Source organism: Apodemus sylvaticus, chromosome 1 (genome assembly GCF_947179515.1).
Source record: "Apodemus sylvaticus chromosome 1, mApoSyl1.1, whole genome shotgun sequence".
NCBI classification, from domain to species: Eukaryota; Metazoa; Chordata; class Mammalia; order Rodentia; family Muridae; genus Apodemus; species Apodemus sylvaticus.
In genome coordinates, this window is record NC_067472.1 from 83306551 (window position 1) to 83323377 (window position 16827).

The 16827-nt window shown below is 45.4% G+C and overlaps 1 protein-coding gene across 1 annotated transcript in view; it reads right to left on the reverse strand.

The window, feature by feature from the left end:
* Prkcb (protein kinase C beta) overlaps positions 1-16827 on the reverse strand; it is a 350016-nt gene that overhangs the window by 93360 nt on the left and 239829 nt on the right. Inside the window, exons 6-8 of the mRNA XM_052199809.1 lie at positions 16215-16371; positions 14909-15043; positions 1276-1372 (exon numbers count right to left, since the gene is read on the reverse strand). Coding sequence (XP_052055769.1) covers positions 1276-1372; positions 14909-15043; positions 16215-16371 — 389 coding nt within the window. The remainder of the gene's footprint in view (positions 1-1275; positions 1373-14908; positions 15044-16214; positions 16372-16827) is intronic.

Below are 16827 nucleotides of genomic sequence, written 5' to 3' on the forward strand. Positions count from 1 at the left end.
AGCATTACCATTCTCCAGACTGTGTGGCGAACCCAGGGGTACTCAAGTACTGTGAGCCTAGTTGAGTGGGAAGCTAACATGCTTCTTGGGGTCAATGCCAAAGCCTTTCTCAAAGCCACGGCAGCCAGATACTCTGACCTCACTGTCTTCCCCAAACTCACCTGAACTCACCCCGATCTCCACACTCTGTCCTCACTGGCCTTCTTACAGGCTCACATAGCTGCTGTGCACTGTGTTTCCCATGTGCAAATACTTTCAAGTCACGTGATGCACATATGCCATGCATAGTTACACCCACCTCTCCCCAAACATCTCCCTTTGTAAGACTGACAGGTATCTGCATACCTGCTACCTTACAATAGAGGATAAGAGGAAGCTGTGGAGGTTTGAAAAGGTTTGGCTCCTACAGACAGACTCATGTGTTTGAATGATTGGCCCATGAGGAGTGGCACTGTTAGGAGGTATGGCCTTGTTGGAGGAAGTATCACTGTGGAGGCGGGCTTTGAGGTCATATATATGGTCAAGCTCCACCCAATGCAGAAGATAGCCTCCTCCTGCCTTCCTGTGGGAGACAGTCCCCTACTGCTGCCTAAGGATCAAGATGTGAACTCTCTTCTCCAGCACTGTGTCTGCCTGCACATTGGCATGCTTCCCACCATGAGGATAATGGAATGAATCTCTAAACCTGTAAGCCAGCTCCAGTTAAATGTCCTTTGTAAGAGTTATTTAGGTCATGTTGTCCCTTCACAGCAATGAAATCCTAACTATGACAGGGGCCCTGGTCCGAAAGAGAGAAAAGGAACTTATCTGAAGTATGAACCAACATCAGTAGAGTCCAAGGTCTCACCCAACCCCATGGGATGGACAAAATGATTTTTTTGTGAGGATCTGCCCACAGGAACTTTTGTAGAGTCACTCGTAGTCAGTCTACTTGAAAACGGTACAGACCCATAATAGATCCAAATTCAGAACCCATGCAAACTATATCTCTACTCTGTCTACTTCTCCACTCCCATTATTACCATCCCAGTCCAGATCAGCATCACAGAGACCTTGGCATGGAAAGAACACTTGGGAAGAAACAACTAAGTTGGAACCAGTACAGAGAAGACATGACAAGGCAGAGGTTCTCAAGTAGGAGTTTTCTAGGAACTGGAACAGCATTGCAAAGGCTCAGAGTCCTGAAAGGTCTGGCACCATAAACAGGAGAAAAAGATCGCAGTGATATGGTGCATCTAGTCCCCATAGAAACCATGGAGGAACAAAAAACCTCACCTCAAACTTCTGCCGCAGCTCTTCATTGCCCTCGCTTCCTTCTGGTGGCACCGGCACATTGAAGTACTCGCCTTCTTCCTGGCTTAGTAACTTGAACCTAGGGAGAGACGAGCGGTTGGGATAAGTCTGTGACCCTGTAACAGTATCAAGCTGAACAGGAAGTCTACCTCAAAACCTGTGTTGAGGGTTAGGGAGATGACTCAGTAGGGTTAAGTGCTTGTCGTAAAATCCCCGCAATGCACGAAAAGCTGGGCATAGTAATGGACCTGCACGCTCAGCACTGCTAGGTGGAGACGAGGGGCTGAAACCACTCAACAACACTGAGCACTCTGCCTCAAACGAGGTGGACGGTGAGGACCTCAGCATGTGGGCTGGGTCAGATGTGCACCAACCTGTCACACACACAGCTCTACAAGCTCTCTTTTCTCTCCCTGCCCCTCCCCCATGTCTGCTCCCTTCCACACAGGACCACAGACCTCACAGTGCCATTTTCTCCCCCAGAGGCTGTTGGGGCTCTGTTTTTTTGGCTTCTGAAGGACCAGTGTCCCAGTGGGTATGCTTTCAAGCCCTGGCATTGCACGGTGCTTAGGTCCCACCTCACCTCCCTACTCCTCTGGATAACCTTGGAAGCAAAGTCCATCTGAGCCTCTGTATTTTTATCTACATGTTGGAAAAGAAGTCCCTTCTGCATAGAACTGAAAGGCAGTGTGCATGGGAAACAAATGCAGCATCAGGCAGTTGGCAAATCCTCAATAAACACCACGAGCACTGTTGTCATTAACAGTACTAATGGTCTGATAATATTCAAGGGAGCTTTCGTTTATTTTTTGGCCAGTAGGATATTGACCACATAATAAAATAAAATAATGAGGAGGGAAAGGGGACATTCAAAAGTGAGGGGAGGGCGAGGATTCCCAAACTCCTCCTCCTGACAGATCTCCCTAAAAATTAGCATGAATGATGTATACAATATGGAATCTTAATCTCAATTTTTTTCTCAATTCACACATCCTCTTAAGCAGTATCCATATGAAGGGATAGCCCAATCAGAGGCAGCAATACAGGCCTCTGAGCTCACGCTGGATGCTCTGCTCAGTTCACTACCCTGAATCTCTAAAAGATGGGAAATTAAGAACGTGTATGCACATCTTCGGGGGCTCAGGGAGACTTGCAGTACACACGAGCACCAGGAGCTTCTACAGGTGACGTGATCCTGAGGGAATCCGTGATGCTGTGTGGCAAGCTTCACCACTCCTAAGTGTCATGTGGATGCTGCCAAATCTGCATGTTATTTTGACTTAATGTTTTTCATGAAAATAATTGAAGTTTTAAAAAAAAATAACAAGTTCACATTTAAAGTCCATTGTCTGGCTTGAAGGTAAAAGTTAGCATATGTGAAGATCTAGATTCACCTGCTGACACAGGAAATGAAACAAGAGGGGGGAGAGAGGGGACTCCATCTATTCCTTCAAGATAAATTCAGTTACTTTCTTTGAGGAAAAATGACTGTTAAAATGAAGGATGGGACTAGTGGGTGATGTGCTTCTTAATGTAAGTATGAGAAACTGAGCTGGGGCCCTCTAATCCCAGCCCTGGATTAGAAACAGGAGGACCTCAGGGATTCTTAGCTAACTGGTGAGCTAAAGGTTCAAAGAGAAACACTGTCTCAAAACACAAGCTAGCGAGCAATTAAAGAAGACATCCAATATCCACCTCTGGCTTCCACATGTGCACACACACACACACACACACACACACACACAGCTAGCTCCTCCTCAGGCTTCCATTGTGCTCAGTTTAAGCACAAGAGACCAACCAACTACAGACTGAAATTTCTGAAACAGTGAGCCAAAATATATTTTCAGTCTTTGAGTTGTTCTGTGAGGTGGGTCTAGTCCAAAGACGTTCAGGTGCACCCACAGTCTAGCACAAGGCTTCCCCCTTCCAGATAGAACCAGAAAAGGGTGACTGTCACAGCATCTTAGGCCCCTACCCCCAGGACCTCTCTTGCACAGTACTAAGAAGAGAAGTAGAGATGTCAGTTCAATCCACACTCTGACTATTAGCATCCAGAGTCATGCTGGGGCTCACACTTCAGATGAGCAGGGTGTAAGTGGGGGTCCCATGCCTTCACGTCCAGGAGGCTGGGGGAGGGGCCAGCTCCTGGATCAGGCCTGACACAAGCAGCCTGGGAAGGACGGACCCAGACTACATGCACTTCTGCTGAACCCAGGAAAAAACACTGTACCCCAGAAGAAAAGACAGGGACTCTGTCCAGCTTAGCAATGTGCACAGAACTTTACAGTGTGTAAAGGAGAACACTTCTCCCTCAGGGGAGACTCTAGCCTGTGCAGCCTCCAGAGAATAGGATACCTGGTATACATGAGATTACAAAAGGCTCCTGGCTGTCTTTTTCTTTTTTTTTAGGTAAATTCTTTATTTACACTTCAAATGTTGTCCCCTTTCCTGGATCCCCTCTCCCCCGAAAATCTCATAAGCCATCTCCCCTTCCCCAGTCACCCCTTCTCCAATCAACCCACCCCCGCTTCCCTGTCCCAGTATTCCTCTACTTCCTCTACACTAGGGTATCAAGCCTTTCCAGGACCAAGACACATCCTCTACTGCCGATGTGTCTGGGGCCATGGGTAACTCCAAGTGTACTCTTTGGTTGATGGTTTTTGTCCCTGGGATCTCTGGGAGTACTTGGTGACTCATATTGTTTCTCCTATGGCACTGCAAACCCCTTCAGCTCCTTTGGTCCTTTGTCTCATCTACTAGGGGCCCTGTGCACAGTTCAATGGCTGGCTGAGAGTTTCCCCCTCTGTATTTGTCATGCACTAGCAGAGCCTCCCAGGTGACAACTATATCCACCGCCTGTCAGCAAGCATTTGTGGGCATCCACAATAGTGTGTGGGTTTTGTAATTGTATATGTAATGGATTCCTAGGTGGTGTAATATCTGAATGGTCTTTCCTTCAGACTCTGCTCCACACTTTGTCTCTGTATCTCCTTCTGTGGGTATTTTGTTCCTCCTTCTAAGAAGGACCAGAGTATACATACTTTGTTCTTCCTCCCTCTTGGGCATCATTTGATATGGGAATTGTGTATTGGGTATTCCAAACTTCTAGGCTAATATCCACTTATCAGTGAGTGCATACCATGAGTGTTATTTTGTGATTGGGTTACCTCACTCAGGATGATATTCTCCAGTTCCATCCATTTGTCTAAGAATTTTATGAATTCATTGTTTTTAATGGCTGAATAGTACTCCATTGTGCATATATACCACATTTTCTGCATCTGAGTTCTTTCCAGTTTCTGGCTATTATAAATAGGGCTGCTATGAACATAATGGAGCATGTGTGCTTTTTACATGCAGGATAATCCTCTGGGTATATGCCTAAATGTGGCATAACAGGGTCCTCTGGTAGTATTATGCCCAGCTTTCTAAGTAACTGCCAGACTGATTTCCAGAGTCATTTTACCAGCTTGCAACCCCACCAGCAGTGGAGGAGTGTTCCTCTTTCTCCAAACCTCTCCAGCACCTGCTGTCTCCTGAGTTCTTTATCTTAGCCATTCTGACCAGTGTGAGGTGAAATCTCAGGGTTGTTTTGATTTGCATTTCCCTGATGACTAAGGATGTTGAACATTTCTGTAGGTGCTTCTCAGCCATTCAATATTCCTCAGGTAAAAATTCTTTGTTTAGTTCGGTACCCCATTTTTAATAGGTTTATTTGGTTCTCTGGAGTCTAACTTTTTCAGTTCTTTGTATTTATTGGATATTAGCCCTCTGTCAGATGTAGGGTTGGTAAAGATCTTTTCACAATTTGTTGGTTGCCATTTTGTCCTACTGACAGTATCCTTTGCTTTACAGAAACATTGCAATTTCATGAGGTCCCATTTGTCAATTCTTGATCTTAAGGCATAGGCTATTGGGGTTCTGTTCAAGAAATTTTCCCCTTATGTGCTTATGTGTTCAAGGCTCTTCCCCAGTTTTTTCCTATTAGTTACAGTGTGTCTGGTTTTATGTGGAGGTCTTTGATCCACTTGGACTTGAGCTTAGTACAAGGGGATAAGAATAGATGGATTTGCATTCTTCTGCATGCTAGTGCCAGTTGAGCCAGCACCATTTGTCAAAGAGGCTATCTTTTTCCACTAGATGAAATTGGCTCCTTTGTCAAAGATCAAGTGACCATGTGTGGGTTCATTTCTGGGTCTTCCGATCTATTCCACTGATCTACCTGCCTGTCACTGTACTAATACCATGCAGTTTTTAACACTTAAAGGAAAAAACCACATGGTCATTTCATTAGATGCTGAAAAAATTGACAAAATTCAGCAACCTTTCATGCTAAAAGTCTTGGAAGGATCGGGAATCCAAGGCCCATATCTAAACATAGTAAAATCAATACACAGCAAACTGGTAGCCAGCATCAAACCAAATGGAGAGAAACTTGAAGCATTCCCACTAAAACCAGGGACCAGACAAGGCTGCCCTCTCTCTCCATATCTATTCCATATAGTACTTGAAGTTCTAGCTAGAGCAATTAGACAACAAAAGGAGGTCAAAGGGATACAAATAGGAAAGGAGGAAGTCAAGATATCACTATTTGCAGATTAAGAGATGATAGTATACCTAAGTGAACCAAAAACACTCCACTAGAGAACTCCTACAGCTGACAAACAGCTTCAGCAAAGTGGCCAGGCATAAAATTAACTCAAGCATATCAGTAGCCTTTCTATACTCAAAGAATAAACAGGCCAAGAAAGAAATTGGGGAAATGACTCCCTTCAAAATAGTCACAAACAATGTAAAATATCTGGGGGAGACTCTAACCAAACAAGTGAAAGATCTGTATGACAAGAACTTCAAGTTTCTGAAAAAAGAAATCGGAAAAAGACCTCAGAAAATGGAAAGATCTCCCATGCTCATGGATTAGCAGAATTAATATAGTAAAAATGGCCATCTTGCCAAAAGCAATATACAAATTCAATGCAATCCCCATCAAAATCCCAATTCAATTCTTCATAGAGCTAGAAAGAGCAATTTGCAAATTCATCTGGAATAACAAAAAAACGAGGATAGCTAAAACTATTCTGAACAGTAAAAGAACTTCTGGGGGAAATCAGTATCTCAGACCTCAAGCAGTACTACAGAGCAACAGTGTTAAAGGCTCCTGGATGTCTTATCTGGATCTGAGAAACTAAGAAAGGGAAGCACATCACCTCTGTGCCCATCCTTCTACAAGGAGAGATAAAGGTGGCAGGACACATGTCAACCCAGTCATCCCAGGAAAGAAACATGGATGCCAGAGATCAGACAACTCAGGAGAGCAGCTGCAGGAGGGAAGTCCTGCAAAATGCCCAGTTCATATTTTCAGTGAGCGTAAAAAGAGCCAGAAAAGGGAACAATCTGAAATTAGGAAATATTGTTTCAGAAGAAAACTCCAATCACTGAATTTCAAAATCCACTGGAGACAGTGAACACAGAGTGGGTAATTCAGACAATTAGGGAATTAGAGAACAGGGTGGGGCAATATCTCTGCCTGCCACCTTGATATTTATCACATTAGGTTAGAGTTACACAGACACTCTCTGCACACTAAGAAAATTACATATGAAGGAAAGTGGTGTTTTACATGAATGGGTAGAATTTGATAACATACATGTTGGGGACAGTCACATCCTCAGTATTGAGAGTTCTTTTTCTCTACAGTGCTGGAGACCAGACGCAGACCTGTATGCTCGCTAGGCAAGAGCTCTACACTGATTGGCATCCCCTCTAAAAAGTTCTCAGGAATAAATGGAAAAATGCAAACCCTCATAAATATAAACAAACAGCAATCTGCAAATGGCTTAGCAGAATGGAAACTACAGAATACCTTCCTTGGGTTGAGTGTTTGACATACATTACTAAGAGTTGACATGTAAGGATGAAATAATACTGACACACATTCATCAGATGGAGATCTTTTTTAAAAAAAAATACAGGATGTGTTAGCAAACATTTTATTGATGCACGCACTCTCAGAGACATCAATTTCAGTCTTGTGGATTTATTAGGACATAATTAAAAGTGTATACACATGAGAGTTGAGCTGCCAGTTTGTTGCTGTGAGTTGTTTTTTATAGATATGTGTTTCCTGCCATAGACTAAATGACTGTCTGATGGAGGCAGATCTACAAAATGGGTCACATGAAGCTATAAGAAATGATGTCTAGAGCTGGCCGGTGGTGGGGTATACCTTTAATCTCAGCACTTGGGAGGCAGAGACTGACAGATCTCTGGGAGTTCATAGCCAGACTAGCCAGAGCTAGTTCCAGGACTGCTAAGGTCACACAAAGAAAGCCTGTCTTAAAATAAATAAATAAACAAACAAACAAAAACAAGAAAGAAAGGAAGGAAGGAAGCGAGGAGGGGAGGGGGGAAGGAGAGAGGGAGGAAGGAAGGAAGGAAGGAAGGAAGGAAGGAAGGAAGGAAGGAAGGAAGGAAGGAAGGAAGGAAGGAAGGAAGGAAGGAAGAAATGATGTTTGACAGCAGGTCAGATAGCTCGAAGGACAAAGATTTGTCTGTCAATCAAGAAGATTGAATTAGGAGTCCTAGGACCAACATAAAGCTGGACCCTGCATCTGTAACCCTACCTTCCTGGAAGCTCAGAGCAGAGTCTGCCTCAGACAAACTGAAAAACGATGACCAATACCAAGAATTGACCTCTGACTTCCACACCACATGCATGCTACAGCACACAAGCACCACCCCCGAGTGAATATTCACACAAAAGAACATGCATATGCACGCACAATACATACTACACCCAAACACACACGCTTAAAGGAATGATATTGTATTGAGTGATGGGAACAGGTTCATGTGTGAGACCTTATTTTTATTTTACCAGGTGCATCCACAGAGAAAGAAGAAGGAGCAGGATAGGTCTCCTCAACTTCCTCACTCATAACACACACCAACAGTCCTCCCCCTTGCTGACCTAGCCCTTGCTTCACAAGCTGCTTCAAGATGCCTGCAGTTCACCAGGGTACAGACTTGCCACAGGGCCTTAGAGTAAGCTGCTTTCTCCCTAGATAGCAGCAGGACCCAATCCCTCCTCCCTTTAGCCCCCTGCTAAATGTCACCTTGCCAGTAAATTCTTTCCAGAGGACCTGAAATCTACATCCCGACCCTGCTCCCAGGACTCCCCAGATAGCATTTATTTATCGGTAGGGAGCACGTCATGGCTCCTCACCCCCAACATAAAATTGTTATTTCTTTTTCTCTACCTAGAGAGAAATCTCCCTGAGGCTGAAGGTTTGTATCTGTTTTGTTCTCTTGTGTCTCTTGAGCACAGAGAGTTCTGCGGCTGTGGATTTCCACGGAAAGAAGGGGCGAGTGACTGTACGGATGTCAACAATGATGTTGCAAGGGGGAAAAATGTCAACTGTGACAAAGATGACGACGTCATGTCACTAAGGGGGAAACATCAACTATGACAAAGATGACGCCATATTGGTATAATAGACCTAGAAGAGTCACACAGAAAGTGATGTTGCTACATTCATAGAAGGGGAAAAAAAACACCACCAGAAATAAAAATAAAAAGATTCTGGCATTTTGATTGAGAGAGCCAGGACAAGTGTGCACTTAGCTTAAGCAAACAAAATGAAAAAATAACGGTATAAAAGGTCCACAAGCCACGAAGATGTGCAGTTCATCAGTGCTCCAATGTGCATCCTGCAGACAACAAATATGACTTTTATTCAAATACCTATAGAATATTTAGGAGCATTGAAGGCAAGCTAAGTGCCCTTGAAAGAAAGGGAAAGAAGACAAACTACAGTGCTGGGAATGAAGCTCCGTGGTTCTGGCTGCCCCTGCCAAGGCAACTCCCTGCACCCATATTAGCTGCTCACAACCATCTGTGACTCCAGTTCTAGGGGACCAGAAAGCCTCTTCTGTCCCTCACAGAGATCAGGGATGCATGTGATACACATCCATACATGTGGCCCAAACCCTCATACACATAATATAATAAAGTAAATAGATATAACTTTTTTAACGAAAGAAAAGAAGCTGCATCTCCTGTCTAAACCATTTTATTGCAATTTGACACAGGAACAAATACTTTAAGACTTAATTTATTTCTCTCTTTCTCTCTCTCTCTCCTTCCCTCCCTCCATCCCTCTCCCTCTCTCTCTGTGTTTGTATGTGTATGTGTCTGTCTGTCTCTGTGTGTCTCTTTGTGTATGTCTGTGTATGTGTATGTATGTGAGTATGTGTGTATGTGTCTGTGTGTGTGTGTGTGTGTGTGTGTGTGTGTACATGCACCATGTTCATACAGGTACCCAAGACAGCCAGAAGAAGATATTGGATCTTCCGAGGAAACAGTGACAGGTAACTGTAAGTCATCTCATGTGGATTCTGGAAACTTAACCCTGTAAGAGCAGCAAGTGCTCTCAACTGCTGAGCCATCCTCCCAGCCCCACAAGCAAATATCTAAGTGTGAAGCTAATTCTCAAGGTTAAAGAGTGTGCCTACGTGTAATTTTGTAAGAATGGAAATGAGGAACACATTTCCTGGACTCAGAAAGAGCAACAGAACTCAGGATGTGACACATCAAAACTTAAGAGAAATTGCCTATTCCCACAATAGCGTTTGTTATTCCTAAAGGACTGGGTAAGGTACGAGGAGAAAAACAAATAGCAAAATGCTCAACTGGAGTTCAAATACAAATGCAAAATAAACAGACAAAGGGAAGAAAACAGCCATGGAGCTGAGACACAGTCCCAGAGCAGATTCTTTGAAAACAAACTAAACAAGTAATTCAGATGAATCTGCAGCCAGACCAAGAGGAAGGGGAACAGCATAAACAGACACAATTAGACACACAGAGAGTTTGGCAGAAGGTACAGGGCTGGCAGCAAAGAGGCAGATGAGTGGCCGCAGGCAGGGGCTGCACACCTGGAGGCTCCCACAGCTGCCTCTGCCATTCTGCCGCATGGTTTTAAGTCACAGTCAAGCATCACCAGATGACCAGGACACACTCTGTGGACTTCCTCATGATGTGGGCGTCATAGATTGTACTAAACCCAAATCTCGGTGGCAGAGGCCCCTGCACCCCTGAGCTCTAGGTCTAGCCTACTGCTCCCCGAGGCAAGTCTGTACTGAATGTTCCTGTAACTGAATGCCAGCGGCACCTGCTGTACAACAGTATTTGGCCAGAGGATTTTTTTCCAGATCTGTTACTGACGTAGACGAGCACTGTCAACATCACACAACACGTGATATATAATGCAGCAGGAAGGCTGGAGGAGCCCAGCTCCTGCTGTAGAAGGAACTGAGTTTGCAAGGTGGCATGTGACTTATTTAACATCGGAGAGTGTACAAGACTCTCTGGGGGCCTGGGAAGATAGCTCAGTCAGTAAAGTGCTTGCTGCCCAAGCTGAAGGCACCCGAGTTTAGAACTGCAGCATCCACATAAAGCAACCTAGGTGTGGCACCATAGGCCTGTAATCTCAGTGCTGGGAAGCAGGAGCAGAAGACATCTGGGGACTTTCCTAGCTAGTCTAGTTGGCCCATCAGGTTCAGGGTGCCTTAAAAAATTATTACTAGTAATTCTACTTTTTTTGAGAGACAGACACACACACACAGAGAGAGAGTGAGAGAGAGAGAGAGAGAGAGAGACAGAGACAGGCATACAGAGAGAGACACACAGAGAGACAGACACAAAGACAGAGAGAGACACACACAGAGACAGAGAGAAAAAGACAGACAGACAGATAGACAGAGACTCACACAGAAACAGACACAGAGAGAAACAGACAGACACACACACACACACAGAGAGACAGGCAGACAGACCCAGACAGACAGACACACAGAGAGACAGATAGACAGACACAGACACACAGAGAGACAGAGACAGACAGACACAGAGAGACAGACAGACAGACACGGAGAGGCAGACAGGGGCATGTGCACAAGTGCGCGCGCGCGCACACACACACACAGAGACAGAGACAGACATACAGAGAGACACACAGAGAGACAGACACAAAGACAGAGACACACACAGAGACAGAGAGAAAAAGACAGACAGACTGACAGACAGATAGACAGAGACTCACACAGAAACAGACACAGAGAGAAACAGACAGACACACACACACAGAGAGACAGGCAGACAGACCCAGACAGACAGACACACAGAGAGACAGATAGACAGACACAGACACACAGAGAGACAGAGACAGACAGACACAGAGAGACAGACAGACAGACACGGAGAGGCAGACAGAGGCATGTGCACAAGTGCACACACACACACACACACACACACACAGTGTCTCACACAGCTCAGGTTGACCTTGAACATATTTTACAGCTCAGGACGACCTTGAACTTCTGACTCATGCTACCTCTACCTTCCTAGTGCTGGGATTACGCCTAGGGGGGCACAGGCCTACACCAACACATCTACGATGCGTGGCATTGAGGAAGGAACCAGGCAGGCACTCGTGCATGCTAAGCAACTCATCTGATTATCATATTCAGGTCTCTTGCGTCTTTCACTGTCTCTCTCTTTGATTGGGTCAAATGCACAGCTCTTGTTAAATTTCTCCCAGGAAAACTGTTCCAGTCAACAACTGTTTTAAGCAAACAATTGTCTTTTTGTTGTTGTCATTTAAAATTGTTTGAGTAGAGCAGGCAGGCAGAAGGCTGTCGGTGTGCTGGGCTAAATGCTCAGAAAGCATCTTCAGAGATGCAAGAAAAACAGCTTTGTTTCTGAAAATGGACTTAAGCTCCTCATGCAGTTTAGCCAGCCTGGGAAAGAAAGGAGTGGGGAGTTGGAAGGAGGGTAGCTCCTTCATACGGTCCTGCCTTCATAGACTGTGCCATCATAGCAACTGGGGGAGGGAGAAAGGGGGGCATTAGAAGGGAGCAGGTGGGTACCTGGGATAGAGCTACCATCTTTCCACGAAGTCCCAGAAACACTGAGGAGGAAAACAAACAAACAAACAAACAAACAAAAAACCAAACAAATATGGCCAGATGTGATCTGGGGCTAAACCCTCTCCTGATGCATTGTGCCCTGTGGGGAGGAGACACACTGAGGAAGAAATCAGGAACCTGAGGTGCAAGCAGGGAGCCAGTAAGATGCCTCAAAGTGAGGTGGGGCCAGACTTGCTCTTGGGAAGTGAGGTGCACGGTTCAGAATGGCTGCTCTGCAGGAGAGAAGCCTGGACAGCACCACCAGCCAAAGACACCTACTCTGTGGCCACCATGAGAAAGTCTAAGGATGGTTTTCACAAAAGAAGCCATGCTTTTCGGTACCTGTGACTCCTGCGCTGTGTGTTCAGCCTAGGGCCTGGCATTGGTCAGAACTAGTCAGTAGTAACTCTTCTTATTGCAATTATTATTACTATGCTCTCTCCCGCCTCACTTCTACCTACCAGGGATCACGGACTTGCAGAGAAAGGACACCCTGTCCACGCATCCATGAAGACAGGAACAAGGCAGGGGGAAGTATCCCAAATTGATGAAGGGGACAAAGGACGATTGGACTTGTCACAGCACACTAGTGCTTTCTCATTAAGTGTTTCCTTCCTCCCACTGTGTCACTCTGGTTAATTTAGTAGCAGTGTGCAGGTGGCCCCTGTTCTTCAAAGATGTGAACTTACGGAAAAGTGAGTTAAGGCCATTCAGGCTGGCAGATGACAGAGCCTCAAGACTGCGCACATTGCGTGTGTGTGCACGTTTGCATACATGTGTGATTTAATGTAGCCAAGCTATTCCCAAACACCAATTTCCCAGACATCAGTCTATCAAATCCTCCCATGGAGTCAGATGCTCCTCCTCAGTAGAGCTGAGGGCAGCCTTGACTCATGATCATTATTTTACAAGCATGTCAAGGTTTTTTTTTTGGGGGGGGGCGTGTTTTGAGGTAGGGTTTCTCTGTGTACCTGTCTGTCCTGGAATTCCCTCTATAGACCAGGCTGGCCTCGAACTCACAGAGATTTGCCTGCCTCTGCCTCCCAAGTGCTGGGACTAAGGGCATGCACCACCACCACTATCCGGCTAAGTATGAAATTTTTAACCACTTCTGAATTGTGCTTTGTTTAGCACCAACCCCCAACATGTTTCCGTCCACATCACCTCTCTCATAACATGGTCTTTGACTTGTGAGTAATTTCTTGTTCAAGGTTTATCTCCACTCCCTCATGAGTTCCACGAAAACACACCCATCATCTTTCCTCATGCACCCCCTAGGACTAGAATGTTTTGTCCATTTGAGTAAGAACCCAAGATCAATCAACTAGGAAGCTCTAAGGTGGAAGATGTGGATGTGAGACTGGATGATGTGTTCTCTCTCTTGAGAAGTCAGTCTGATTTGTCTTTTGTTTCACTTGGAACTGAAGAAGTCCCGAGTGAGACAATTTAAAGAGGAGTTAATTTATCTTTAAGAACTAAGAACAGCTTCAGTTACCACTTTCCCCAAAGCGACAGCTTGGAGGCCAGGTTAGACCACTGATCCTTACTCTTTTTACTCAGGTGACTGTAAAGTGGTCCCCACGGGGCCGACCCACTTCCCTGTTGGAAACATTGGATGAGGATGCTTCGTTCTGGCATTAGAATGGAGCAAAGCAAAAACTCCAGAAGAAATAAAACATTATTGGTGACTATGGGCGGGCTGGGGAGGCACTGTGGACAGGGGCACACATCCTTAAGGAGTCAAGACTGGACAATGGGTTGCTCAGATCTCTCTGGTAAACTCCTAAGATGGCTTTAGTGCCACGAAGCTGGGTGCCCTAGGGCAGGGGTGGTGAACTAGGGTAAGAACTGTGACCAAGAGGGAACCATATCTTGCTTGATAGTCAGTTATTCACAGTTACAGTCTGTCTGATGGTGTGTGTGTGTGTGTATGTGTGTGTGTGTGTGTGTGCAGTGTGCAGTGTGCAGTGTGCAGTGTGTGTGTGTGTGTGTGTGTGTGTGTGTGCAGTGTGCAGTGTGTGTGCATGTGTGCACACGTTCGCACAGGCTTGGAGAGGCAAAGGTTGAAGTTGAGTGCCTTTTTCAGTAACTCTCTACTTGGCTTTTTGAAGGTTCTTTTATCGAAGCTGGAACTCATCAATTGGTCAGACACACCACCCAGTGAGTTCTAGGGGTTTGCTTGTTTCTGCCTGCCCCAGTTTCTGGCCCCCTTGCCATGCTAGTGCTGAGGTAACAGATACATGCTGCTTTTGTTCCGCCTGCTTTTACGTGAGTGGGGATCTGAATTCAAGTCCTTGCGCTTATACAGCAAGCACCGTGCATGCTGCAAGTGCCCCCTTGGCCAGCCATCTCCCAGACCCTCTTCCACTTTTTATGTTGAAGCCCTCACTCTGCTCTCCAGCCAGGCCTTCACCTTGCCAGCCCCAGTCTGCCTTAGCTAGGATGAAAGGCCTGTGCTACCAGGCCCAACTAATTGCTGATTTGTGAACTGAAGAGCCAAACAAGGCACATTGGTGAGGCTGAGCCAAGCTATAAGTCATCATCGCCTTGGGCTTCTGTTTTCATGTTGCACTTTTAAATGAAAACATATTTGATCCCATGTCTGATGGACCAAAGTGCTTAGTTGTTTCCAATGCAGAATCCTTACCAGCCATCCACACCGGCTTTCTGTAGTTCTGAAATCCCAAACGACAGAGATCCCATGAAGTCATTCCTGCTGGTCAGGTCCCAATCCCAGATCTCTACAGACAGTCTTCTGTCTTTGTCTGATTCCTTCAGCTGACTGGAGAGAGGGAAGGAGGGACGAGGTGAGGGAGGGAAGGAGGGAGAGAGAGGAGAGAGAGAGAGAGAGAGAGAGAGAGAGAGAGAGAGAGAGAGAGAGAGAGAGAGAGAGAGAGAGAGAATCAGTGGAGGCCATCATGACTTCTCCAGCAGATGAAATGTACAAAAGGACAATACCCTCAGGTAGCAATCCTGACACAAGCTGCTGCAGCAGACACACTTGGTTTCTATTCCTCTGGGAGTAGGGGCTCATTCTGTTTGACAGCCCGTGGCTCAGGTTGGGGACCTAAGCCAGCTCCAACAGAAGCAGGCCCATCTATGTCTGCTGTCTCTGTTCTAATTCCCATGGACAGTCACTGGGAAACATCCCAACACCCAAGGCATCACTGGGCATGCATGTGTGTGCATTTGCACACATCCGACTTGAATAGGAAGCAGAGACTGCACGCAGAAACCTCTTGTTAGTGTCTCGGGGGAAACTGTTCTGTAACATGGCCCTGAGAGGCCCAGGTAGTCCTTGCTTTATCCTGAAAAAGAGGCCAGACTATGAGGCTGCCCCCCCAAGAACCATGCTGCCAGCCTGTGGCTATAACATGACCTCTGGGGTCAAACCCTGTATAGCTGCATCCTGCTCTACCTTCTACTCACAAAGGAGCCTCTTGGGCAAGCCCCATGCCTAAAATAGGAGTGAATTAAGCAGAGATTACTCATCAGATTGTCTAGCTAGTGCTTGATTGTACATCATACCTGCTCAGTACCTATCATCTGCTACTTTTAACAACCACTGGCCCAGGCACATTGAGACTCTTCCTTGTTAGAGAAGACACTAAAGTGAAGCTGATATAGTTCTCCCAGTAGGCTGTGAACCCAGCATCATTTAAACTCAGTCCTAGAGATTTTGTCAATATAACCCATAGATTATGCCTCACTAATTAACTGTCACCAAGCAGCACACACCCAATCCCATCTACCAGCCCACCTTCCACACTACAAGCAGTCTCAACTGTATTAATGTTTTTATTTTCTCCTGGTTCAAAATACTGCAATCCAGATGGAAGAGGAAGTGGGACAGAGGGAGGGAGGCAGAGGGAGAAGGGAGGAACGCCCCAGTCCCTGGTGGTCTACACCTCAGGCTCTGTCGCTCATGCTGGGTCATGGAGATTTCCACTTACAATCTGAAGGTTTCATTCCACTCCGGGTTGAGGGAGCACTTGATGGTCTTGGTCTTCTGCTTGCTCTCACTTTTGGGATCAGGGATCAGTTTCAGTTTTACGTAGGGATCTGACAAGCCATTGGGGTCCATAGGTACCAGATTTTTAGCATCTCTTACTGAAAAACAAAATCAGTTTCAATATTAGCAATGTCCAAAATGGTTAAGTACCTGTTAGCGATGCCTGTGACACCCACAGCAGGGTCCTGGGCATCACACCTGCTGATGGGAATTTGATTTTTATTAATATCAACAGCTAGAGGCATGTAAATGAGACAACCTGACAGGATTGTAGAATTTGTTCCATATTGGCTTTAAAAAATTATTCTTAAAATCTTTATTAGCATATATTAATTATATAAAATGATGTTTTCTTAGAAAATCTTCATACATGTATATAACATGTGCAGGCTAGTTTTATGTCAACTTGAAATAAGCTAGAGTCATTTTGGAAGAAGAAACCTCATGTTTTAGGTCAACTTAACACCAGCTAAAGTCATTTTGGAAGAACAAACATCAATTGAGAAAATTGGCCTATGGTAAGCCTATGGGGGTATTTTCTTGTTTGGTGGTTG